Source organism: Antedon bifida, chromosome 10 (assembly GCF_963402885.1).
Source record: "Antedon bifida chromosome 10, ecAntBifi1.1, whole genome shotgun sequence".
Taxonomy (NCBI): domain Eukaryota; kingdom Metazoa; phylum Echinodermata; class Crinoidea; order Comatulida; family Antedonidae; genus Antedon; species Antedon bifida.
This window is the reverse complement of record NC_136235.1, coordinates 5,201,942-5,227,471: the sequence shown is the minus strand read 5'-3', so window position 1 is coordinate 5,227,471 and position 25,530 is coordinate 5,201,942. Positions and strand designations below refer to the sequence as shown.

At 32.1% G+C, this 25,530-nt stretch overlaps 5 protein-coding genes across 8 annotated transcripts in view; 4 read left to right on the top strand and 1 right to left on the bottom strand.

Annotated features, from left to right (window-relative positions):
* The window catches only part of LOC144854192 (high affinity 3',5'-cyclic-AMP phosphodiesterase 7A-like), a 49,986-nt gene extending 40,448 nt beyond the window's left edge, over positions 1-9,538 (top strand). For all 3 annotated transcript variants that reach the window (XM_078712096.1, XM_078712097.1, XM_078712098.1), the window contains exons 9-15: positions 121-212; positions 1,182-1,263; positions 2,388-2,453; positions 2,835-2,931; positions 3,232-3,312; positions 3,576-4,556; positions 4,867-9,538. In XM_078712096.1, coding sequence (XP_078568222.1) covers positions 121-212; positions 1,182-1,263; positions 2,388-2,453; positions 2,835-2,931; positions 3,232-3,312; positions 3,576-4,556; positions 4,867-5,120 — 1,653 coding nt within the window. In that variant the 3' untranslated portion in view covers positions 5,121-9,538. The remainder of the gene's footprint in view (positions 1-120; positions 213-1,181; positions 1,264-2,387; positions 2,454-2,834; positions 2,932-3,231; positions 3,313-3,575; positions 4,557-4,866) is intronic.
* A 1,155-nt stretch (positions 9,539-10,693) lies between these two features.
* LOC144854094 (mitochondrial fission regulator 1-like) lies at positions 10,694-15,054 on the bottom strand. Its single transcript, XM_078711980.1, has 9 exons — positions 14,919-15,054; positions 13,996-14,101; positions 13,697-13,804; positions 13,342-13,481; positions 12,783-13,036; positions 12,456-12,610; positions 12,218-12,333; positions 11,740-11,908; positions 10,694-11,382 (listed from the first exon to the last, which is right to left on the bottom strand). The coding sequence occupies exons 2-9, from the start codon at positions 14,071-14,073 to the stop codon at positions 11,305-11,307; spliced, it is 1,098 nt and encodes a 365-aa protein (XP_078568106.1). The 5' UTR covers positions 14,074-14,101; positions 14,919-15,054; the 3' UTR covers positions 10,694-11,304.
* Positions 15,055-15,108: 54 nt separating this feature from the next.
* Positions 15,109-18,675, top strand: LOC144854095 (armadillo repeat-containing protein 1-like). Of its 2 annotated transcripts, none has more exons than XM_078711981.1 (7): positions 15,109-15,209; positions 15,578-15,699; positions 15,956-16,030; positions 16,126-16,217; positions 16,517-16,730; positions 17,250-17,366; positions 17,635-18,675. In XM_078711981.1, the coding sequence occupies exons 2-7, from the start codon at positions 15,625-15,627 to the stop codon at positions 17,905-17,907; spliced, it is 846 nt and encodes a 281-aa protein (XP_078568107.1). In that variant the 5' UTR covers positions 15,109-15,209; positions 15,578-15,624; the 3' UTR covers positions 17,908-18,675. The 2 variants fall into 2 exon arrangements, with proteins under 2 accessions (XP_078568107.1, XP_078568108.1); XM_078711982.1 differs by having other exon boundaries at positions 15,137-15,209; positions 15,589-15,699.
* An 881-nt stretch (positions 18,676-19,556) lies between these two features.
* Positions 19,557-24,345, top strand: LOC144854594 (uncharacterized). The gene is made up of 7 exons (XM_078712532.1): positions 19,557-19,815; positions 20,869-20,971; positions 21,206-21,435; positions 21,751-22,128; positions 22,461-23,213; positions 23,604-23,691; positions 23,880-24,345. The coding sequence occupies exons 1-7, from the start codon at positions 19,749-19,751 to the stop codon at positions 24,343-24,345; spliced, it is 2,085 nt and encodes a 694-aa protein (XP_078568658.1). The 5' UTR covers positions 19,557-19,748.
* LOC144854231 (small ribosomal subunit protein eS7-like) overlaps positions 19,782-25,530 on the top strand; it is a 170,900-nt gene continuing 165,151 nt past the window's right edge. Inside the window, exon 1 of the mRNA XM_078712159.1 lies at positions 19,782-19,792. The gene's annotated coding sequence lies outside the window, so the exon portion shown is untranslated. The remainder of the gene's footprint in view (positions 19,793-25,530) is intronic.

The following is a 25,530-nucleotide window of genomic DNA, read 5'->3' as shown; positions in this document are numbered from 1 at the left end:
GTCCCCGGAACAAGTATCGTAAAAAAAGGACCCTATTGGTTCCTACCAACCTTGTATATTATTGTGTTATAAAAAATAAATTGAATAATGAATTTCAATTTAATTACCTTACTTTTTCAGAATAATTCTGTACTTGAAAATCATCATTGGCGATCTGCAATATCTCTCATACGCGAATCTGGTGTTTTTGACCATCTGAAAAAATCAGAGTGGTAAGTAAAATGTTACCAATCTTGTAAGAATTGGTGAAGTATATATTTAAAAACTGTATATTTTTTAATACATCTTTGATAAATTACATATGTCAACAATTCAACAACAAAACAAATGCAATTCATTAAAACATAATACATATTATTAAAATGAATAAATATTAAATTTGTAATTTATGGTTAAATGCAAATGTTAATATTTGATAACATTGGCCCATGAATGGCATTTAGTAAAGCATGTTTTTTCATGAAAAGGGCGCTATATAAATGTGGTATATTATTAATAGGAAACTATGTGTTTTCCAAGAGCTAAATTTAAAACCCTTCACTTGAAAATAATGAATTTAAAACTACTGAATACTTAAAATAATTATTATTCACTTGTATTTCATTTAAGCCATAGACTCACGCCTTCTAAAACGATATGACCACTTTGAGTCAAATTGTTCTAAAAAATGGCTGTAAATTGTTAGCCGTATATTTGATTACCCACAGTAGACATTTGAGATTATACTGCGTCTACATATCTGCAACGTTTATGAAACGAAGCGATCTCCTATCCATGTTTGTTACATCGTTACAGCCATAAAATCAAGATAACAGCCATTAAATCCACGTCTAGTATTGCAATCATTCTAGTATAACAGGGTAGCGATGGTTAAACAAATAGCTTGCTTGTAATTTGACTTAAGTGTAGTAAATCTTAAGAAGCTTTCACTAAGCTTGAAAAGCTCATAAATGTACGTGACTCATCAATTTATCAGAAAATGGTCAGTAAAAACAAAACAAAAAAGGTTTTTCTTTTAATAATACAAGGATATGAAGTTATTTTTCACCCCACAAATGACGTAGGTCTTTAAATTTAATAAGGTCATGATTCTTAATTAATCAAGATTTCAAGATAAAAAAAACATGTTTTGTTCATTCATACTTTTCTCTATTTACATGTTTATATTGTTATTTTCTCAGGGATACTATTGTTGGTTTAATACGTGAACTAATACTAGCAACAGACATTGCACGACAGATGGAATTTATTGAGAAGTTTCAGGTAAGAGGAAGTGTGGATGATGTTATTTTTTATTTTTCCCCTATTTTAAGGGGAAAATCATTATTTCTTTCTAAATTACATAAATTAATCATTATAGAGGGTGCTCTGTAACATATGCCACATTGACACAGCTACAAATAGTAGGTAGTTGGCTGAATTGTCAATGCATATTACATACAGTAAGTCTTGATTGAAATGAATATCCTAAAAAGTAAAATATGTAATTTTGTTAAGCCTAAATATATCTTCCACCATCTTATAATCTTTTAGTACTAAGTACACCCTCCTCCTTCATAATATAATTGAAGACTAAATATATCTGTCCATGTTAAGTACACCATCCCCCTTTATAATCTACCACCATCATATGTACATCTACCAACATCGTATAATCGGTATACTTCTAAGTACACAACTTCCCATCTATGAAGGAGCAACTACACTCACTTGTAATGTATCTTACTGTAAACATGTAATCAATCCTACATACAATATTGTTTTTATTAATATATTTTAATAAATTAAGCATTTAATACACGCTTTTATTTTTCATTGATGATGAGCCACTCCTTAATATTACAAAAACAATCCCAAATGATTCAGTGTTCCGTCTCACCCACACTGTAAACCAACCTACTAGATGTTTGCTTTACACTCAATCCAATACTGATGATTAACTTCTTGATTTATTCATAAAGAGCTTACTAATGATAGAAAGTAATTGATATGTGTGCAATATAAACACTGTCTTTTAGATGACCACCACTTGTCATTCAGTTTGTTCAACATTCAAATTCTGACAGGAATTTTTAATTTATTGCTCAAATTGAGATAAAGAGTCTAGTTTAATTATAATGTGATTGATAAAAAATATTGAACACTATGTCACATAAAACTAAAATAAAAGATATTAATAATCAACCAGCCTTTGATTTTGGAGAAACATGGTCTATTTGTGTTCTAAAAAACATTTAAATGTTATGAAGTAAACGGTCATGTGTTTTACAGAACATTACATTGTGACCTTTTACTTCATTACATTTAAACAAAAATATAAAAAATTCATAATTATTTTGTCAACGCTGAAATTAATTTTAATTACAATGATTAATTTTACTCCATAGAAACATCTTGATCAAAAGACTTTGCAGTTAAGAACGGATCCTAGTCATCGTCTATTCATTTTGCAAGTGAGTATACATACTAGAGTATTATGTGATGAAAGAAAACTGTAGATTTCTTATTTGTTTCAAGAGAGGGCGACATTTATATGAATCAAAAACTGTTTAGATTTAAATGAATATGAATGATGAATGAATATATTCTCTGAGACTTTTTTTCTGGTATTGAGAGAGTTTTCTGGCTTTCAGAGAGTCTGGTATTGGGAGAGTTGACATTATATGGTGCTACTGGATACTCTTGTTTTTATATACTGTATTTGTAAAAGAAATAGACCCCTCAATACACTTCATCATACATTATATAGTATTGGATGGAATGGTATTGCCATTAGATTAAATAATTTGTAATTCAATTTCAGGCATTCATTTATGAAACGCTTTTGTCTTTAGATTGCTCTTAAGTGTGCAGATATTTGCAATCCATGTCGGAAATGGCAAGTTAGCAGTCAATGGAGTCGTATGATCGTTAAAGAATTTTTTGGTCAAGGTAAATATTTGGTTATGTTGCTATATTATATAAATATTGATAATAAAATAGAGCAATAAAACTCCTTTGTAATATAGGCACTAAACACTTTTTAAAATGTATTACAGCTCTTCATTTTCCTACAGTGTGTGATAAGTGTAGAGATACAATAATTCATTTCCATTACCTTACTATGTGCTATTTCCATTACCCTATGTAAGATATAAAAATATATTTCTTCATTTGGAATATATGTTGTTATTACATCTTATACCTCACGTTTTACTCATACTATCATATATTTTAACTATTCACTTGTAGGTGATCAAGAAAGAAAGCTTGGATTTCAAGTATCAGAACTTAATGATCGAACTAAAAATACATGTGCCAAAATTCAAGAAGGTAATGTTGTTTCATTGAGAGACCACCATTATAATGAGTTAATTGTTTTGGGTGTTCCACAGCAGCTAAAGCTTGGTTCCCACTTGGAAACACAACACAAGGATGTAAGCACACTGCAAAGTAATTTGATCAATTAGGATGTGAAGGATCATCCAAACTTTTGCCTGTGATTAGGTTCTTGTGTTGCATCCATGTGCGAACCAAGCTTAAGCCATACCAAATTAAGGCACATATTTATAAAAATTTTTGTTTTAACCTTTTAGGTTTTATAAAGTTTGTTGTTGAGCCATTGTTCAAGTTATGGTGTCGTTTTCAACCTAACCGGCTATCAAAGTATATGTTGGAAAATACACATAATAATCTGATGAAATGGATTGAAATCAAACAAAATGAAGCTGATAGAAAAAATAAAACATTGAAAGAAAATGAAGAAGTTAAACGTGAAGTAAACGTAAGAAATGAAAAGGTTGAGAACAAAGGAAGTCAAAAGGAAACAATTTGCAACGGCCATGTTGGAAAATTGAATAGTAAAGAGACTGAACATGAACACACAAAAGCCAATCAGGGAACAAAACATGAACTTCAAACGCAACAGTCAAAAGACTCTATGACTCAAACTTCAACGTGCAATTCAGACTCCAAAGCTACGCAAACAAATCCTCATGTCCTAAAACCAACATTACCCACAAAGCAACATTCAGCAGATGAAGTGCAAACTATTGGTTTAAGTAGGAATGCAGAGTCATCAACCTCTAGCCTGCAATTGATAAATTCTTTAAGAACTAACTCTGAGGAGATCATTAATGTAGATACAGGCTTAAACACTTCTAAATTATACCTACCACTAGAACGTAAACGTAGTAACACAAATGTGAGTTTGCACAGGGACTCATCAACTATTTTACCTCTTCGTTTACCGAAGAAAACTAGTATGCATCCTATAAACAAAACTTTCGAGGACCCATGGCGTCGACGTGATATGGAACAGGATGCCTATCAGTTTCAAGGACTAAATAACAACATTGTTAGTAAATATTCACCAAACGCAAAGCCTGATAGTAAGCCTTGTGTAACATTCAATTTAACCCCTCAGTCACCTTCACATATGAACTCTAGAAGTAGCACATTTAGTTCTCCACCCATGGATTATTTACGAAGTAGCCCAAGTAATTTAGGCTCTCCTGCTATTAAGAAAAGAATGCATCAGTTTAACATACGTAGAGGACTTGATATGCGATTTCAAGGTTTGTGAATTTATTTTGTATGTTATTTTCTTGGTGGTAAATTGCTTGGGTCATATGTTGTCAGATATCGAGATTTTTTTCCATAACAAACGAAAATTCACTCCCAAAGACTTGGTTTATGTTGAGCATCTGTCAGTGAACATGATTGCCATCTTTAACAACGATATCGAATAAATTCCCTTCTGTTTAACAAACAAAATGGTAAACTATTTATACAAATGCAATATATGTTTTTACCGTACAAAAAATGACAAAACAACTTTCCCAGTGAAATGAGTTAAGAATTTTCAACTTTTTCCATTTATTTTAGGTGATTTATCTCCTAGACCAAGAAGAAGAGGCGAATATGGCTATTTGGGTGCATTTGAGCCCCTTGTTCAACAGTTTGCTTCAGATCAGAGGCGGAAAGTAGAGGAATTTCAACAACAACGGAAAGACCTATCTGTTTCATTACGGTCAAATCACAGTAGCAGTCCAAGCAGAGGGACTGATATCTTGCAAACGTCAAGGAATGGACGAGTAGGAAGCGGTGTTAGAACATTGAACTTAAATCAAAGTTTATAGCATGAGAAAAAGGGTTTAGTAAATCAATGATGGGCAAACCAGTTCAGTCTAGTTGGATGTGTTGTAACCTGTCTAAACTGGTTTGAACTAGTACAGTATAAATTTCACTGGAAAACTGGAAAATTATTTAAATGGGAAAATTTATTTATCAAGAACTTGTGCCTTTGGCAGTATTGTGAACAAGTAGAAATTTACAGGATTATACTACTATAAATTCAAGAGAAACAAAAGAAAGTATTTATTGTTAAGAGACTATTCTAAGTTGTTGGTCTTTCTATTCTTCAAAATGTAAATATTAGACAGCAGTTTGTTTTTTTATATACATTTTTGTATCAAAAAGAATCAGACCATGGAAGTAGAAATCCATGACCTGACGTTCTGGTTAATGGGATAAATTTCCAATGTAAATGTACTGCTATTTTTTAATTCCTTATGATATACTAATGCTTTATCTTCAATAATTTGATACCACCATTTTATAAAAACTTGAGTTTTAGCCCACCAAACTTTCTGTAGCCTTTTAAAAATACTAACATGAAACAATGTAATTTTAATTGCCAAATTTTGGTTTAGATTAATTAATGATGGATTAAAGACAATTAACTTAAGAATTCTCATCTTTTTTCTTTATTTCACAACCAACAGTGCAAGGCACCAATTATAGACAATAATACAAATATATTTAAAAGCACTAAGGTTAAATTTATATAATAAAATTGTTCAAAATACATTTAAATTGAAAAAGGTGACTTTAATCTTACCATCAGTGTAGTTTGTCACTTGACACCCTATTGTTGAACTAAACATGAATTAAGGTCTTCAATTGCCATGCAAACTTTTAAGCAATATTAATATTATTTTATTTACTTTTTGCTGAATTTAACAGTTAAACACTCATAATTTTTTTAAATGGGTAATTCCACATACAAAATTATTGTTAGAAAATATCAAATTATTATTTAATTATCTGTTTATGCTAATTCAATCTGATTATCAAATTACCTCAAACAATATTCACAAACATACTTTGTATTTAAATCTGAATGTCTTTCAGTTGACTGTTGTAGGTATGTCTGTATCCACTGTGTACCCTGGAACATGATTTTTAATTGTGCATTTGCTGCTTCTCATGTGATTAGATATTTTCTTTTAAGTAATGAATAGTCTGTGTACATGTTCAGGGCTACATAAAGATGCAATAGGATTATTTATACATTCCAGTTGTAAATACTATACTTATATATAATTAATTGTTCTTGTTCAGCAAATTGCCTTCAAGTTATTATTAGTTATGTAATAATGAATAATAGTGTATCTACTTTCATATAATTGATATTATGAATAATTCACATATTTATATAAATTACCAGTATATTTATGTTAATATGTAAATATAAAAATAAGTTATTTCTCAACAGTTGTTATTTAAGGGAATAGAACTGCAGTATTTATGCTTAACAATTTTAACTTAGATTTCTCCTTTTTAATTGAATTTATGATTGGGGTTTGCAAGTTAAAACATAAATAATCATTACAATTTAATTAATTCAAGATACAAAGCTATACTCTTAGTTTGGAAGAGTGAGTTATGTCACTCAGGCTTGCCTACATTAATGTTACATCAACAATATCCCCACTGGTTTAAAAAAGGTATTAACAAAGGGTATATTAGGATGGGTGCTAGGTTGAAATCAACCATCACAACCTCATCCTTTAATAAGATTCTTGGATATTAAACAATTAAATTAAAAAAACAAAAATCATGATTAATTACCACAATTTGAATAGATCTAGAGGCGGTCTCACGAAAGTCGGTGTTTGGTCCTGTTCATATATACTGTAGGCCTGAGCTGGCAATCATGAATTACCACAGCTATTAGTAAAAGGGGCAATAGTTTGCCTTTTACGATTAATAGGGAAAAATAGTTTGCTAATGTCATTCCTAGAAATATTAATAGCCCACTTAATCTTTAACATTTGTGACAGAATCCAGTCATGACTTGCAAAGTAGTGATTTTAGGAATACAGTTACAATGTTCCACAAAATCCATCGATTTTAACAAAGCTTTATATTGTTTACAACAATGGAAACAAGCAATATTTGTTGTTGCTGATCTATTTGCAACACATGACTGTTACACACCAACATGTCATTGCCAAAAAAGAAGATTGCCTGCATGTTTTTATGTTTGACAGAGTATTTTAGCCATTAATCATAATAAATCCATATTCAATATTATGGTTTTATTTCCAAATGCCAGTGGTTATGTATACACATAATACCTCTTTGATGATTAAAATAAATTCCATAATATGCCGACAAATATATTGACATTACAATATTTATTTTTTTATTTGTTAAGAAATATGGTTAACAACACTGATAAACAGTTTTGCATTGAAATACATTAAAATAATTGGTACAATTGTAATAGAAATATACATCTGTTGTCTATTTTATACCCTTGAATAAAATATTTCAATATTAATAACCACCTAGATTTTTTAAATGTATGTTTTTGTATTTATATAATTATAATAATGATTACATTTTCTATTAAATATATAGATAAATAATATAGTAACTACGGTACCCACCCATATTACAGTTGATAATGTTATACTGATTAATATTTTTTATCTTTAGATATTTATTTTTGCTTATTATATTTAGTTTAATGACCAAATAAATGTGCAATTTATGAATATTATTTCCATGGTAACTAGCTGATATGTCAGTTAAACTAGATAATTACCTGTTCCTATTGGCTAATGACAAATGGCTAATAAGCAGGCTATGCTATTGGCTAATGACAATGTATTAATAGCTAATAGACAGGTCATTTTATTGGCTAATTAAGTACTATTTAAAGCCATATTATTGGTTAATAAACTTAGCTAATTAGTATAAGTTGTTATATTGGCTAATAAAGAAGTACAGTGAGTAATTCTAATACAATTAAGGGTAATAATCTATCTTTATATATGTTGATAGTACAGTAATTTTTTTTCTAATAAATTTATCTATTTCCAAAACCTAATTTCCACGCTAAAATTCTTTCTGTTGGTTATATGCTGCTTTCCATATTGTGTTGGTACTGTATGAAAATGTTCCAATACAGAAAACCAATTTGCACAAAGTTGTACACAGCATTAATTACTGTCTATGCATCTTAAGAGGATACTCATGTGTTTTATTAAAGTATACATAGCAGTGGTAGTCTACACTATTATCTACTGTACTGTTTCGATAAGTTGGTTAAGTAAATTTTTTAACAAATGTTTTAAATGGTATGGTTCTATTAATTTACTGTGCTACATGTTATTTGTACTATTGAATTCTTATTTTTTTCAGCTCTTTAAGAATAGTTTTTATACATTTTTATGTACATGGTGCCATTTTTTATTCTAATATTGTATGCACTGGTTTTTTTTATCATAGCCTAGTTCCTGTAGGTGCCTTCACATTTTTAATGGAAAAATCATGATTTATAATTGGAAAAATATCGTCAACATTAAAATGTATTTAATTTGAGTGTGTGCTTATGACCAAAGCTCCTCCTTTAAGAATTGTTTAATATTATGATATTAAAACAAATCTTAATTGAAAAGATATTTGTTGTTTTTAGAAATTTATTTTACAATGATGTAAAAAGAAAATGCTACTATATTAATTAATGCATTTTGTTATACATATCTTCTTCAAATTTAAATGTTTGATTTGATCATTAAACTGAATTTCTTTTGGTTTTATAATCAAATTGAAATGACTGGGTGCTGAAAGTGGTTAGTGACCATAAGGACTATGCTAAATGATGTTTTGGTCTTAAAGCAACACTTCTTTATATGTAGATCAGGTTTTTGGGGAGATCTTTGAAGTTGTCTTAAATTGAAGGTTATTTTACATTTAGTATGATGGCAGTAAATTCTATTTTGTTACTAGATGGCTTTTAAATGAATTGGTGCATAGTAAAATAATCTTTAATTTGTCTGTACCTGAATACAGTAGTTGACCTCTATTAATGTACTACATATGAGCGGTTAAGAAGTTGCATGTGAAAACTGCACAAATATACTGAAAAAATATAGCTTTCCCTATTTATGCAAATTAACTATGTGTATCAAATATCAAAACATAAATATTATTCCCACCCTGAATTTTATTACGATTTATATCTGTTGCACAACATCAGTGGAGTCCACTGACATTTTTATTGAATTTTGTACAAATAGGAAGAGTCTAGGCTATGTAATATTTTGTACATAGGTTGATGCAAGAAACTTTGCTGTAGAAAATATGATGATTACATGCCCAGATCTCTTAATTTATTGATGGAAAAGATTTTCCTATGAAAAAAGGAAATAAATATATGTCTATTGTAATTATGTAGAGGGAATATTAAAATATCCTCAAATGATATGCTTGTTTAGAGTGTTTTGTTATGCTTACTAATCATACTAACTTGCATGTTCGAGACATATGTTCAGACCTCTTGGGAGTCCGACGAATTCCCACATCGAACCACACCAAACCCAAATCCCAGTAATGTACCACATCGAACCACACCAAACCCAAACCCCAATAATGAATCACATCGAACCCCATTGAACTACACCAAATTCCAATGATGAAGTGTATTCCAATGATGAAGTGTCTTCCTATACCTTTCAGGGCCTACTAACTACATGTAGTGTTAGGCAAGGCAGCTCTAGGCCTAGAACTGTACAGTAGGTAAGGGCCTAAGTCAGTGTGACTCTGCTGGGCCTGTCTAGCCCCTAGCTAGCTTAGCCAAATAATAATTCAATTGATGTACTTACATTCTATTTCGCCTTTCGGTGATGATATCTGTGATTTATAGTGTTTGGAGCAGCACTGTGTGGCATGTTGGGGATCACAGAGCTAGTAAAAGTTTCGACAAAATCCATGAAGGTAGATCTAAGCTAGGCCTTTACTGTAGTTAGCTAGTTGGAGGAAGACTGAAGAAAAACTCCCTCTCGGCGGCGGCCCATTGGGCTTGGCGGTGTATGGGTTCTGATTGGTCAGTAGTTTATTGTCTGCGTTTTACACTTACATCGAATCAAAACGAATCATTATGAATACGATTACGCACGCGCATACGTGTTACGATTGTTTAAACCAGAGAAAATAATTTATTACTCATTTTTTTAAATGGAATGAAGTTGGCAAGAATACATTGTCAATCCATTTAGTTTACTTTTTATTGTTCTGTATTCCTTCAAAGAAGAGGATAGATGAGGAAGAAATAAAAGCAGAGATGGCATCAAGAGATATCTGAGGACTTCAAACTGGCAATAGTTTCAGAGAAGAGGATGCTTGAGGATGGTTACATCCAGAAGTCAATATCTATAACCGAATATAAATAATACATGCAGATTCAAGGATTTTATTTTTATTGGTACCAAGAGATCCAGTGATGGTGTGATGAGATTGGAATGATACGATTTTTAAATCATAGTAAATGGTCGACTGTACTAAGTGAAAACATAGGGGTATCTGGGCTGTGGAAAATTTGTACAAACACATGAAATGAAAAAAAGCACACATTTGGTAATAAAATTTCAAATGAATATATTTCTACATATTTTACAAGACCTTTTTATACATTCAGGAAATTGTTAGTATAACTGAAATACTGTACATACAGATTAGAACTTGATGAAGGCCTCAATTGTGCAGTGGTGCATATTGTACAATAAATTATCGCAACCATCATAGTCATGATGAAAAGTTTAATAAAACATTAATTAAAAATGCTATACAGTACTGTACATTGGATTGTAGATTAGCAAATAATGTAATCAGTAAATATATTTACAATCTTTGCAGTCTTTCCCACAAGGCAAATTTCTTAGCAAAAATCAAAATTCCATTTTCTAGTTCTTCCAGATTCTAGTTCTGCGAGTTTTTCGATGCAGCGAAAACAATGGATTCGCATGAATAAAATTTCCTGGCTTTATGATAGTACCAGTCTATTGGAATTAGACTGCAACCAAAATCATTCTGAACAGTAATTACTAGTACAGTACTAGATTCACAAAATACCTTAAAACTATTATAGGCCTAGCTAAATTTTCAAATTCAAATTACTGTTCATTAAATATACCATTCATATATTTTTTTTGTATTGTTATAATCCACTCAAAATATCATTCACATACAGTATTAAGCATTGATAGGTTTTAGTGGTCTGGGTTTCGTTATTGAACGGCGTCTGTGAGGTTTCAGCAATTGTTGTCCAACCTGATACAGTAAGAATAAAATGTAATGTATTTAGGAAATCTATCTATAATATATATTAAAATAACATTTATAATATATTTGATAATAATTCATTTTAAAAGAATAAACTCCCAAATACCATTACCGTATATATGAAAACCAAATTATTATTTTTAAATGTCAATGGTTTAATGATTGTAAATTGTAACTATTTATCGATATTATAAAAAGTACTTGGCATTGCGACCTAGATTTTAAACTTTTAATGGAGATTTTAAATTAAATTACTACTGTATTACTACCAGTATTTCATAAACTAAAAACATATATTCTTTATTTAAGATTCTACATCTATATAGCTGAAACATTATAAATTACCTTTGGACTTTTTGGTGATGGGGTAAATGTCATTGGGTTATTTTCCTTGTTTGGACTAGCAGCAAGACGATGGGCAAATTTCTTTTTCAGGGCCTGGGCAATCAATGCAGCAGCATCCATGCTGTTGGACGGCTTTGGTGCTTGACGGACAGGAGTTCCACCTGGAGACCTACATAGAATTAAGAAAAAAGCTTTTGTAAAATTTCTCTTTTTTATGGGGAATGATTCCCTCAGTTTTCGATGGTAATATTGTAACACATGTACTGTATAAACCAGCCATGTATGACTTGGACCATATGTAAAACTTTGTTTGAATCAGCACACTTGGTTGTCTCATTTGTTACTACTGCAACACACTTTACTTATAACTGGATAATAACTAAAAACAAAAAGTGATCAAAATACAATATACAATAATAATTTTGTCTTGATTGTTCAAATAAATATTTTTGCAAGCTCTTCTGGATGGAAAACTCACCTGGCAATAGATCGTAGCTTCACCGAACCAAGTCCTTTGAGAACATCTGCCATATTGGGCACTCCACTTTTTGAATCTTGTGAACAGTCATCAATGTTACCTTTGAGAGCCTTATTCTGTAGTGAGAAATGTATGTAATAATAAACACTTAATAAAGATAACATTTCTTTCAATCAAGCTTTAAAACTTGGAACAAAAATTAAATTATATCATCAGCTTTTATCACTTGTTTACTAACCTTTTTAATCTGATCTTTGACACTATAGTGCTTAGTTTGGATAACTGCAGGAGGGGGCGGTGGTGGTGGTGGAGGTGCCCCACATGGCGGTGGTGGTGGAGGAGGAGGTGCTCCAAACATTGGTGGTGGTGGTGGTATAGCTGGTCCTGGTGTTGCTATAAGAAAAAATATAAGAAAACCCAATTGTGTAACTTCACATAGGGTTGTACTGTACTACAATTTCACACACCCTGGTGGTGGAGGTAGTTTAATATACAAGTACATTCATTCAGTCTTTACAGTGCAGATCTAACACCCATATTGGACAATACAATTAGTTAAAAATACCTGGATATGATTGCTGTGTGGTTACGATCAAAGCAATCTGTGCTCTAAGCTTGGATAGCTCTTCTTCTAAAGCATCAATCTTTCTCATTGAGACAGGGTCTGGTGTAGCTATGGTAGGCATCTCTTTTACAGGAGTCTTTGGAAGCTTTGTGGTACTCTCAACATCTGAACATGTTCCTTTTTGTACTGGCTGTACAAGTTGAACTGGTCTGTATCTTCTACCACTGCGCTTATAAGAACCTCTGTATTCAGTTCTGAAAAACAACATAAAATTCTCTAATTATAATCGACAGCGATTATGTTAATTTTAAGGGTTAGCCTAGCCGTATTGTTGCAACATATACAACACCTGGTTTGTTTCAAGGGTAAGTATCCTTTAAATAGGGGTGTCTAAAAGGAAGAATTAGTGACTTTCAAATTTGCCCAGAAACATGGTCTTGCTAGGTTACATAGTACAGTGATTTATAAACAAACACCTAAAACCCAGTCCTGTACCATAACTAGTACATGATACTTCAAAAAAGAAAAAACTAATTTCAGAATCAGACCTAGACAGTACCTGGCCACAGAGCTTTTGTCTGGACTGAACACTTCAATCCATGGTATATCAGCTAGGGTCGCCATTGGAAGGGGTTCACATTCATCATCAATAAATGTTGGTTTTCTTCCATTTCTTGTGAAGTTTGTGTCCTGTAAAGTCTGTGCAAATAAAAAGATACAAGAACATGTACATCAACCTTGTTTGCATTTAAATGAGAGTTAATTTATAGTTGATTCAATTATCTTTTAATACAACCCCTATATCAAAATAAGGGCAAGTATATTAATCTAGACACAAGTAATATGTTATACTTATCGATAGTTTTTTTAAATGAGTGGCTGCAACTTCCTTAATATTAAACATAGTATTGTACCTGAAAATAAACTCTTCTACATGGCTTCAATGGTAGGTGACTACCAATTATGCGAATTAGAGACCTCCATCGTTTCCGTTCCTTGCGTTTAGCATCTCCATGATAACCCTTTATAGAAAAATTGAATAATAACACTTATAAAGTTAGGTAAAATATGTTAACGTGTATTGCATTTTATATTTTTTTAACATGTATTGCATTTTATATTTTTTTAACGTGTATTGTATTTTTCTTAGTTGATTGATCTTATGATTATGATTTAAATAAATTTAATTTGAAATTGCGTGGAACATACATACCAATTGATTAGGATAGGATGATAGACCTAAATATTCCAACAACATTTGGAATAGATGTCTAAAACGGTGGTCACTCATCAGATCTGTTTTAGCTGTAATAAATTTCCTGAAGAAAGAAAAAAACATTCTGGCTATATAGGCCTAGAATAGGATAGCTACTGTAGGGAAAGAGTAACTCTAAGGCTAGGCCTAGCCCTTAGCCTAGCTAGCTAGGCCTACTACTACAGACAGTTAAAGACTTGAAAACCTATTTATTTAATATGCCATAGTTATCACAAACATTAACTCATTTAAAAAAAACTTGAAAACTTATAATATGCCATAGCATAGTTATACCACGGCACGATTTCCTGTGCAATGTTTTGCAGAATTATTTTTTGAGATGGTGCAGCATTTTGTCTCATGTGCAATGGTGCAAATCATTATGTGTATTTTAAGACTGTTCTCGCTTGTATATTATTATGTATTTTTTATTGTGTAATTTTTAAATTGTTGGTAGGCCTATTGTCTATTGATTGTTTTAGATTAAGCTGACCAGATGTTTATGTTATTTTTATATACAGCGCTAGCCTTAGGCCTAGGCTCCTAGGCCTAGAGGTTATTTCTGTCATTATGAAGCACTTTATAAATTTAATTTCTTATTATTAAAAAAGTGGTATGGTTAGAGAAAACTGGCAAAAGGCTAGGCCGAGTGTGATGGGCCGCCCATTCATGTGTCATCTCGACCAACGGGCACTGACACTTTTACTGCGGTCTGGCAGTATAAAATATAGGCTGCTAGGCTATACCTAGCTAGGCGAGGCCTAGCCTAAAAGCCTGAATATTTGTCGTTCTGAATGTAGGAAATAATACATCATTCGGATAACAAAATATTTGTAATTTGATACTTAAATATTCATCATGAACATAATGTTCATACTTACCTATAAAATTGAACAAGTACGCAATATTGTTTGGTTAATAAGCCTAACTACACAACATTCCAACCGCTATTTCTTCTTCTGCTGTCCATTTTTTCCAAATTAAAAGTAAGCGCTTTTGGGATATTTAAACGATTAGCCAATCAAAATTACTGACCGTACCGAAGGTCATACATAATAACCAATCAAATTCAATTTAGTTGCCACCATTTTTAAATTCGTAAAAACATTTGTGTGTGTGGTGTGTGTGTGCAAAAAAAGAAGAAAGAAAAGAAACAATCTGCAATTATAACGGTAAAAAAACATTAGAGTTATTGCGTTTTAAAAATAAAATATATTTAATAAGCTTGAGGCATAGCAGGATCCGGTCCTACTAGGCCTAAAGACCTAGTCTAGGCCTACTAGAGGCTAGGATAGGCCTAGTTACTGTGTAGAGGCCTACCTAGTAGTAGCTAGGCTAGGCCTGTTACCCTGTAGGCATGATTGTAGGCCCTACTATCTAGACTGGGTCATATGATTTTATTTAGGCCTAATAGGCATAGACCTAGGTTTGTATAGTAATTAGTAGGGACCTAGGGCCTAGGCTCAATCAAATAGTAGGCCTAGGCCCTAAAATAAATCATATGTTATTTGTTATTAAATGTTTTATTTAATTCCTTCAGTTTTATTTCAGTGGTAGACCTACTGTACGTCAAAACCAAGAAGAAAGATGGATGTGCTGACTGTCGTTAAACAGCTAAAAACACTTGCTTCTGACCAACGTAATCGAGAAACCATAGTCAAGGTGATTTATTTTGTTGAGAATAGATAAAAATGCCTTCTATTTTTATTTAAAAGAAAAAAGTACAGTATTAAATAGTGTTCATAAACATCCAATTTATCATTCATTATTATTTATTTAATTATTATATACTGTAGTATATTTTTTAGTTCCCTGTAATTTGTTTAAAACCAGTTAAACCTCAATGAACCACATCCCAAACTTAGAAGAACCACCACTGCCTCACAGATTGTTATTGCTTTTTGTTTTGTTTTTTTAGGATCAAGGCTGTCTACCAGGACTTGTGCTGTTTTTAGACAACTCTGATATTAATGTTGTCATTACAGCCCTTGAAGTAAGACCAAATTGAAGTATAACATTTATTCTTTCTAAGTAAAATTGTATTTTTCCAGTTTATTTTGCAATAAGAAAGTGCTTTTTCCTCTACAGACGTTAATTTTGCTTGCACAGTGTTCTAGTAATCGACCCATAATTCGCTGTGAACTTGGTATGCTAGACAGTTTGGATGCAATTATCAACAAGTAAGTTACTATTATTTCAAGTTACCAATTTATTTATTTTTTTGGTGGAAAATGTTATTCCTTTCAATCACATAACCTTCGTAGTTTCCCAGTTATGCAGTTAGTAATAAAATGATAGTAATATGTTATTTGTATTTACAAGTCTAGATGATAAACAATACATAGTTTTACGGGTCATACTCAAACCTACTGTATTCTTTCTCTTTGGTTTATTTTGCCTTGTTGAATATAACAACTCATGAAGATATTTTCCCTATTCAACTAATTAGACATTGATTATTTATTAATATCTCATGTAGACATGGTTACAGTAGCAAAGCCAAAGAGCTTGCCAGAAAGCTGCAGAGTACCATTATGACACAACTAGGTAGTCCGTTACGGGAAAAACAAAATATTACTGAAAAGAAGTCTACAGCAAAAACAAAACATTGCAGGTATGGTGGCAAGTCATTCATTGCAGGTAACAAGAAATTCAAAGCTATTATTCTTCAGATCAATGGACTCGATAACCAGGTCAGTTTTAAATATTTATAATTAGTAATAAGGAACTTTCGATTTGTGACTACCTACGACCTATGCATTGTCATCTCCTGGACCTACAAACCATCAATACTGTGTACTGTGTTGAGAAATGTAGAGCAAAGAATTGCGTTCCCTCATATGCTCAACAATTAATTCACATGACTTAGCTTTTTCTAAGTCGTCGGTCATCACAATTTGAATGTTCCCTCATAACTTCCTTAGTATTAATCATTTTTAATGTATATCACTACCATATTTGAGCATATCATTAACATATTTGTGCACATCACACTTTTTTTTGTCACACAAGTTTGATAGTGTAGACAGAGCTTAAGGCCTACATGATATCTTGTAACAGCACCATTCAATTGATTCAAGCTTTCTTGATTTATATTCAAGAAAACGTGCCAAAATCTATACATCTCCGCAAATGACATATATATCACCGTCACCTGTGTTATTTTACTGTTTCTACTGCCTATATTCCAATAATAATGATTTCTCTTACAGGCTTGTAGAAAAATTTGTGAAGATGAACTCTTATTGGTCAAGGGAGTGATCAGTTTCACCTTTGACATGCAACATAAACGGTGCACTTTGAGAACTAAAAAAGACTTACAAGCTGCGGTAAATTCTCAAACAAATAACCTTTTTTATAGGCACACCCCTATTATGGGGACACTTTGTTTGATCGTGAATGTGTCCCCTTAATAGGGGTTCGAAGTTTTGAAAAAAATAATTTAATATATAAGTATTTTTATGAAATAAATTTTCAATTATAAATTCTTATATTACCTGAACAGATGAATATTCATGACTATAAAGTATTTTCGAAATACTGTTTGTTGATATGTGTTATATTACATTTTTTCACATGGCTTACTATAATTTTCAGGTTATTGTTGCTGCTATTGCAAAAACTAAAATTATGCGTGCTGAGCAAATAATCAAGAATGAGCACGGTGAAGAAGTGACATTGACATTCGGTGCTAATCCAGCGACGATGAACAAAGAAAATGTCCACTTGCCTGCATATCTACCAGAAGAAGATAGTCCATTGCGAGGATTGGATAAAGCTGTAACCCGCATTGATAAGCAAGGTGATGAAGATGGCAGAGGATGGTTATCTTCAGCTGCTAGCTTCATTAGTACTAACTTCTACTGGTGATATTCTGTGTACAAAAACTTGTGTTGCATTACTGAGAGATGAGATATTTTATAAACACCAATTTTTAAAGGTGAAATTGAACTAGTGGAATAAATGTCAATTTTTTAGGGATACATTTTCGTAAAGAAACGGTAAATTATCAAAGATGACTATATACAGCTCTAAATCATTATCACTTGTTTACAGGGTTTATGATATTCTATCACAAATGGAACATTTTACATGATGTAATAAAAGTGTATTATTATAATTTCTAAACTGATTCCTCTATGGTATATTAGTAATGCCTTCATTAAGTTGAGTTAAGAGTAAAAAAAACTGATCCTTTTGTTCTTTCTTCAAGTTTTTAACAGTACTTTAATTATCTCAAATTTAGTAATTTAGATATAGGGAGGAACTAAATTTTTCATAAGTCTGGTTTTAGATGTGATACACCTTTTCGTAATAGTTGTACATTTTTAATGATATTATGATCAATGATATAATATAAAATGCACAACATATTACTGTATATACTGATTTTATACTACTAAACCTTTAAAGAGGTACTTGAACAAAATCGTATTGTATAGATTTCTTGTATTTTCGATTCTATGGCGGCTAACGCTGTTCTCTATTTCCCTATTGAAATGAAACATACGTTTTATAAAGGTCTGTCGAAAAACAAGACATAAACATGTGTATTCATTTTATAATTACACTATTGTAACATGTACACTTTATTGTGAAGACGCTTGTAAATAAACTTAAATGAGATATACGCAGTTATTAATCTGATTTGATTCCTTATTTTCAAATACCGGTTTAGCAAAAGTAGCTACTGTAAGTCTTGCTATAGCTTCACCCTCGCGTAAAATTCCGATTTTCTGTTTTCTGTGTCACAATGACCCTAATTTATTTTTATAACTCCCATTTCTACTTTGTTTACTTTTTAAAATAACAGGTACTTTTTGTCTATTGACCCTTTCAGTAAGATTTTGTTAATTAAACTCCAGCTGTTAGTTTATTACTTTTAGGTTTATTCATGTGTATATTACGACAAAGGACTAAATGGATACAATAGAAGATCACGTTAATTCGCGCGTGTAATATGATTACGTATAATGCTAATGACACACGCCGTACGCGTGGTACGAATTAGGCACACATGTACGATGGCTTCGTAATCAAAATGTCGCCACCCCTTTCGTAGTTCAGGAGGCCTAATTACGTCAACACCACATACATTACTGTATTATTATTGTGTAATCTATAACTCCGTAATACAATTAACAATATTTTCGAAATTCATAGTTTTATATAAAATAGTAGATATTTTATAATTGGTTATAAATTCCGCTATTACCTATGGCGAGAGCAGAGATTACAACAACAAAAAATGATTTTCATTTTTAATAAAACATTCTTAATTAATCATTAATTGTTTATGTTTACAGAGATATACATTATCTGTTCCCAAAGTACAGTCTGAGCAGAGATAATTACATCTCACTAGTCTGAGATTATTCAGGTACAATCGAGGAACATCTATTATTACTGTTCATTAGTGACATCGATCCATACATTGAATAAGTTTACACGGGTTCTCCTTCAACCGTTCGCACCATTGTTTGCTAAACAAGACGGACATTTCGTCATGTAAGCGCACGTATCGACTTTCGTCAAAGACCGTTGTTCTCCAGAAACAAAACCATCCTTTCTTGAACACTGTTGATGCGTGCTTATTGGGCTTATGGCTACAACTTGATTATTATCCGATACTGCCAGTGGGCAACGTTATCGCCGCAGACAAAGTTCTTTATATAAACTTTAACAGTATTTTAAATGGGTGTTTATAAATTATGTTCCGTCTCTCATTGTTATTGGTGTCCGTTGAAATAATTGTTGGTGTTACCTCACAAGATACAGGTAAGATTAGATAGAACTTAAGATTTTAATTCGTCACTTTGACGGATCCTAGGTAATCTTTGTGACAATAGCTTGTCTTGTGGTCCATATTCCATTTCTTCTCAGTTTTTACAATGTTACCCATCTTGATTGAAATGGAATAAGATAAATATTAATATCAATAGAATTATTTGATTTTTAAATAGATATATATTATCACATAACACCTATACTCCGTTATGCCATGATTGTCAATGGTGATGACTACCAAGTAGTTCCTAACATACCACAACCAGTGTATCATCATCAGGGCGTTGTGGTATCATTTGCCATTTAAATGTTTACAATAAGCATTATGCCTATACACTTTTAACTAATTCACTCACACGTTTAAATGAAACGAACTTTCCATCATTGGGCTCTGAGATTCATTTTTTTGGCAGCATAAATGCCAATTTACACAGTAACAGTAATAAAAATCCTTATGACCATTTACATCATTGGGCTCTGAGATTCATTTTTTTTTGGCAGCATAAATGCCAATTTACACATTAACGGTAATAACAATATAGAATCAATGTTATTCCTTATGACCATTTACATACCACCCGGTGATATACTGAAATTTAATTAATTAATTTGAAACGATAAGATGAGGCACACATGTTTACTTACAGTATTTAAACAAACGTTGCAGTATAATAATAGTGATGAAGCGTGAATAGCAACATGTTGTATTTCAACATTCTGTGCCGTGCACGCTTTTTATTTTGTGTCGACAGCAGCTGGACGGCTAGAAATGAGCTTCTATTGCATGTATGGAAAGCAAAATAGTATTCGTCTGTTTGGCGTACAAAGGAAGATAAAACTTAATAATGGTGTAGAAATATGCGAAAACTAAATTACATTTGAACATTGATTATTTATTATAAACAATAGAATAACATGCAACAGTCACATCGAACCAATGGTTCATATTCTCAGCCATTGATTATGCCATGTCATATGCCTATAATATAAAAGGGATGTTACAAGTTCTATGCAACATTCACCAGACTAATTTTCCTCTTTCAGGCCTTGGTTATAAACCGCTGCGCTTAGTTGGCGGAGAGAGTGATAGGGAAGGCCGAGTTGAAATTTACCATAACGGTAGTTGGGCGACAGTATGTGATGATAGGTAAAGTAGATAATTTTTGTCTGTTTTATTATTTTAGATAAAAAAGCAAGTATTTGGAATTGGTGGTAAATTTAGATAAAATATATCAAAAATCCTCTCCTTTTATGAGACAGTAATTAATTTATACAAAATATTATTCAGCACATGTGTATATAATTTCATGAAGCACCTTTCATTCATTGAGAATCATTCATTTTAATCATTCTAAGCATGATGTATGTATTCATTCAATAGATGGGATATTCGAGATGCATTTGTAGTGTGCCGTCAAATTGGGTTCACCGATGCTGTGAACGCTACCATACGATCTTCCTTTGGACGTGGAGAAGGAGAGATCTTGTATGAAAACTGTGAATGTCGTGGAGATGAGTCTTCCTTGAACGAATGTCCTCACTCGGCCTTTTACGACCATGACTGCAGCCACGGCGAAGACGCTGGCGTCATTTGTGGCGGTCATAATGTTGGTAAGTAAAACAAAGTCACTATGTAAACATTTAGTACTTATTACAATAACCATTCTGGGATCGTTGGTTGCTGTCATGACAAAAAAAACCTGAAGCCTCCTTCATAAAATCAATACTTTTCTTAACGCCGTTTCGTTCATTAGCCGTGGGGTTCATCAATATTATTAAGTAATAACGCCTGGTGAAGAGACTATATTTTAGAAAGACATACTTACTATATCTACTATCACAATGCTTTGTATTTAACAACGTTCTTGGTTAATGTATAGTAACAACTATTTAAATAAATGTTATTAATATTTTCTTACGTTGTAGGTACTGGAGACAGTTCCATTGATGATAATTTATCAACTGCTGATTCCTCTTCAAATATCGAAGGAGAAACATCAAATCAACAATCGTCATCGTATTCATTTATTATCCAAGAAGCTTCGCAAGTTGACATAATGTATGACTTACAGAGCAGCAACTCTGGGTCTACCCCATCTGAAGAAATTAGCTCTAGCGTATCTAGTAACACAAACCCTAGGCCTATGATGGATGATAGTATACCAAGTAGTGCAGCCGAAGACGATCCTTGTTCGGAAGACAAATGTGAAAATGGCGCCACTTGCGAACTTGACGAAAGTAATGCCCTAGGATATATGTGTATGTGTGCCTCTGAGTGGACGGGAACTTATTGTGAACTTACAGGTTTGTGTGGATTATATTCTATTATCGTTAATATAAAAAAAACGGTGTATGTTCGTATCACTGTAGGAGTTGACCATGATCTAATTATGGTACACTGCGAACTACTTTGAACAAAGGGATAAGGGACCTTTGCAATTAACAGAGTTGGATGATCTTGATGAATGTAACCATTCATCAATGTCGTGGGCCGGGCGCGTCTCAAGTGAGCCTGAGATGATTAATACATTTTTTCAAACCATCTTGTATCATTATAACACGATTATTACTACTGTACAGTCTAAATATAATAAATATTATTTTAATTAAATTATAAATAATCCATCTGTTTCCAGTCTTAGATAATGATACGGAAGAAGAGGAGGAATTTGATAATGACACAGACTATTACCTTGAACCAACAGAGGAGTACAGCAGCATTGGATACGAATCTACACGAATTATAGGCAGTTCAATTCCAGCATCAACTGTGGTGACGTCACCAACAACCACCATGGCCACAACATCACTTGCAGAAATAAGTACACAACGGTTATCAACACAAATCGGCAATGTAAATAATTCAACGACTAAAAATAACATTTTAACAAATCAATATAATACCAAAACTCAAAATCTTACACAATATTCTACTCAAAGTGAATATTTGACATCTGACACTACTACAGACGATGTTATGACTATTTCCGAAGCAACAACAAATCGCCAAACAACGACTAATACAAACAATGGTCATGAACATGTAACAAACGTAGAAAGCATTACAACCCGGGACCATCCTTCAGCAGCAGCAGACGATTTGGAAAAGGTAACCGTTACAACACAGGGTGCTCTATCTACTAAAGAACTGCAACAACGATTAACATTAATAACGTTAAATACCACCAACGCTTATGACGGCTTCATAACAGTACATTTGAACGACAAAGCAACCACAACTTTTGAAGAAAATACGATATCAACAAAAAATGCCGACGGTAAAATAGAAACCTCCACAAGCGATTTGAATGACAAATCCATTGCCACCGAATCAACTCCAGTACTAATAAACGGATCTGCAAGTCCTTCACAATCAAATAGTTATTTTGGTATGTATATTATGTTAAATTTTATTTATACTGAGTTCACATAATATAACCCCAGATAGGTTAAAATACAATAATATATTTGTTTCTTTTGCAACTTTCCTTTAACTTGGTGTTTATCCCTTGATTTAGAAAGCCCCTTCCTACTTACGAATAATTATTATTATAAAATGGAACATTTTTGTGTGACGATAAAGAGGGCGCTATTCATTGTAAAAGTAGCAAGGCAGAATCGTATCGTTCTTGCAGGCTTTTTTTTTTGGCAATGATGACTTTTACAGAAGATAAATCAATCCTGTATATTATTTTAAAATTACTTTTTTTAAATGTTTATATACTCTTCGTAAAAACACTGAGTAAGAAAACTCGTTTAAATTGATTTTTTTTTTACAGATTTACAAACACTTGTCCTTATTGGGCTTGGAATAATGATTATGATTTTGTTGATTTTAATTTCAATAACATTACTAAAGAAAAGACGGTAAGTACAAATAACATGAAAGAGAAGAAGCTATCACAACTATTTAATTGGCCAACTAGTTACGTCACATAAAATGAAACGTAAAAAGAAACAATATTGACGATGTAGTAAATAATTTGTGTATATAGCTTTATCTATTGTATTCAACTTGGTGTTTAAATATAATTCGATAAGTTATTTCTTTTCAGAACAAATGATAGTCGTAGTCCTGGCACAGTGGTTGAGACAGGAGACAAATCGGATAATGTAGACGTATTATCTAAATCTACTGAGTACACAAACGTCGCATTCGATAATTGTGAAACGCAAACGCACAACGAGTTGAGTTATTCACCTAAACAATATCTAGAATCAATATCATCTTCAATTGAAATCTCCCCGTCAGATAAATTTGCGTCACAAACGCGTCAATCTAAATCAGATGATGTTCTGAACGCGTCAACAAGCCACTTTTCACCTCAGCGTAAGACAATAGTCGACGTTTCCCCCTCAACATCTCAGCAATACTGTCAAACCAAACAAGAGAAACAGACGATGATACATGTATGCCCTGAACTAACTCAAACTATAAAACGGCCAACATCACAAACGAAGCAGTCAAAATCACAAATGGTCGTGAAAGGGCAAATAGATGAGGGAATAGAAGTATTATAAATGTTTTGGCAACACGAAAAAAGTGCAATTGATTTATCTATGTTCGGTTAATTAGTATAACGAAGAGTTAGATAGGCATATAGAGGTTAAACGGACATGAAAAGACGTATACTTTATAGTTTATTTTAAATTCGTCAAACTCCACGTTGAATTGATTAATGAAATTTCGGAATTACGACTGTATTTAAAATATAAACAAATACAGTACAACATTAAGAGTACGACTAAATTATATAATTTAACTAAAGATCTGCCTACACTATCAAACTAGTTTGAAAAAAAAGTGTGATGTACCCAAATATGGTAGAGATATGCTTAAATATGTTAGTGATATGACATCATCGTCCATATATGGGCAAATCACATGTTTTGTCTCATAATGTTTGATGGTGTATTACAAGCCTTGCTGTAGTTTATAATTAGGTATTTGTATAATTGTTGTCAGATACTATGTTACAGCATTGTAAAACGTAGATTGTTCAAGTGTACTGCGTCATAACATGTGTGAATATTATTGATATGTATTATCTAATGTCGACGACGATACATAATGGACGTGCATTATGTGTTTTATTATCGTATAAAGTATTAGTAACTAGAACCAGGGAAGAATAATTATACTCTTCCCTGCTAAAACTAGATATTACAGTTTAGATATTGCTTTTAGTTTTAACCATGCATGCAGCCTACCGTACTTCATTCAATGTCAAACATCGAATAAATATACTTTTCATAACAATTTTCGAAATATTATTGAAAATTAAAATGGAATGTTTACAAATTCATCAAATTGTATTAATTGAAGGAAACGGCCTTGAATACAGCATAAACTATTTTCAACCCTGGTATTTCGCAAGAATACACTGTGTAGGCAGTACGGTAACATGCTACACCCATTTTCAAGCGCACTCAACCAAACTAGTTCATTGTTTAGTTGGTGAGAATTATGGAGTCTACAAAAAAGTATTATATATATTTTGCTAATTTAAATTAATGGCTTTATCTTTGCTATTTAGGATGAATATAGTACTACTGTATGTTGCATTTTGCAATTGCTGTTGATTGCTACCTTAGCCTAATTATGATTGTTGTTTTTTATAATTAAAACCGCGTTGCTCTCATGTTTTTAACGAAATAGTATGGAAAGCTAGCTGCACCCGATTCTATAGCTGTTAGTACACTCAG

What these genes read in the sequence shown, in the direction of transcription:
- LOC144854094 (XM_078711980.1), bottom strand. Translation starts at nt 14,073, where the DNA reads ATGAGTGACCACCGTTTTAGACATCTATTCCAAATGTTGTTGGAATAT. An exon ending in GACAAAAGCTCTGTGGCCAG is followed by an intron (nt 13,037 to 13,341) that starts GTACTGTCTAGG and finishes GTTGTTTTTCAG; the next exon opens with AACTGAATACAGAGGTTCTT. An exon ending in CACACAGCAATCATATCCAG is followed by an intron (nt 12,611 to 12,782) that starts GTATTTTTAACT and finishes TTTTTCTTATAG; the next exon opens with CAACACCAGGACCAGCTATA.
- LOC144854095 (XM_078711981.1), top strand. Translation starts at nt 15,625, where the DNA reads ATGGATGTGCTGACTGTCGTTAAACAGCTAAAAACACTTGCTTCTGAC. An exon ending in TTGTCATTACAGCCCTTGAA is followed by an intron (nt 16,031 to 16,125) that starts GTAAGACCAAAT and finishes TTTCCTCTACAG; the next exon opens with ACGTTAATTTTGCTTGCACA. An exon ending in AAAAAGACTTACAAGCTGCG is followed by an intron (nt 17,367 to 17,634) that starts GTAAATTCTCAA and finishes TATAATTTTCAG; the next exon opens with GTTATTGTTGCTGCTATTGC.
- LOC144854594 (XM_078712532.1), top strand. Translation starts at nt 19,749, where the DNA reads ATGTTCCGTCTCTCATTGTTATTGGTGTCCGTTGAAATAATTGTTGGT. An exon ending in AACTTATTGTGAACTTACAG is followed by an intron (nt 22,129 to 22,460) that starts GTTTGTGTGGAT and finishes ATCTGTTTCCAG; the next exon opens with TCTTAGATAATGATACGGAA. An exon ending in ACATTACTAAAGAAAAGACG is followed by an intron (nt 23,692 to 23,879) that starts GTAAGTACAAAT and finishes ATTTCTTTTCAG; the next exon opens with AACAAATGATAGTCGTAGTC.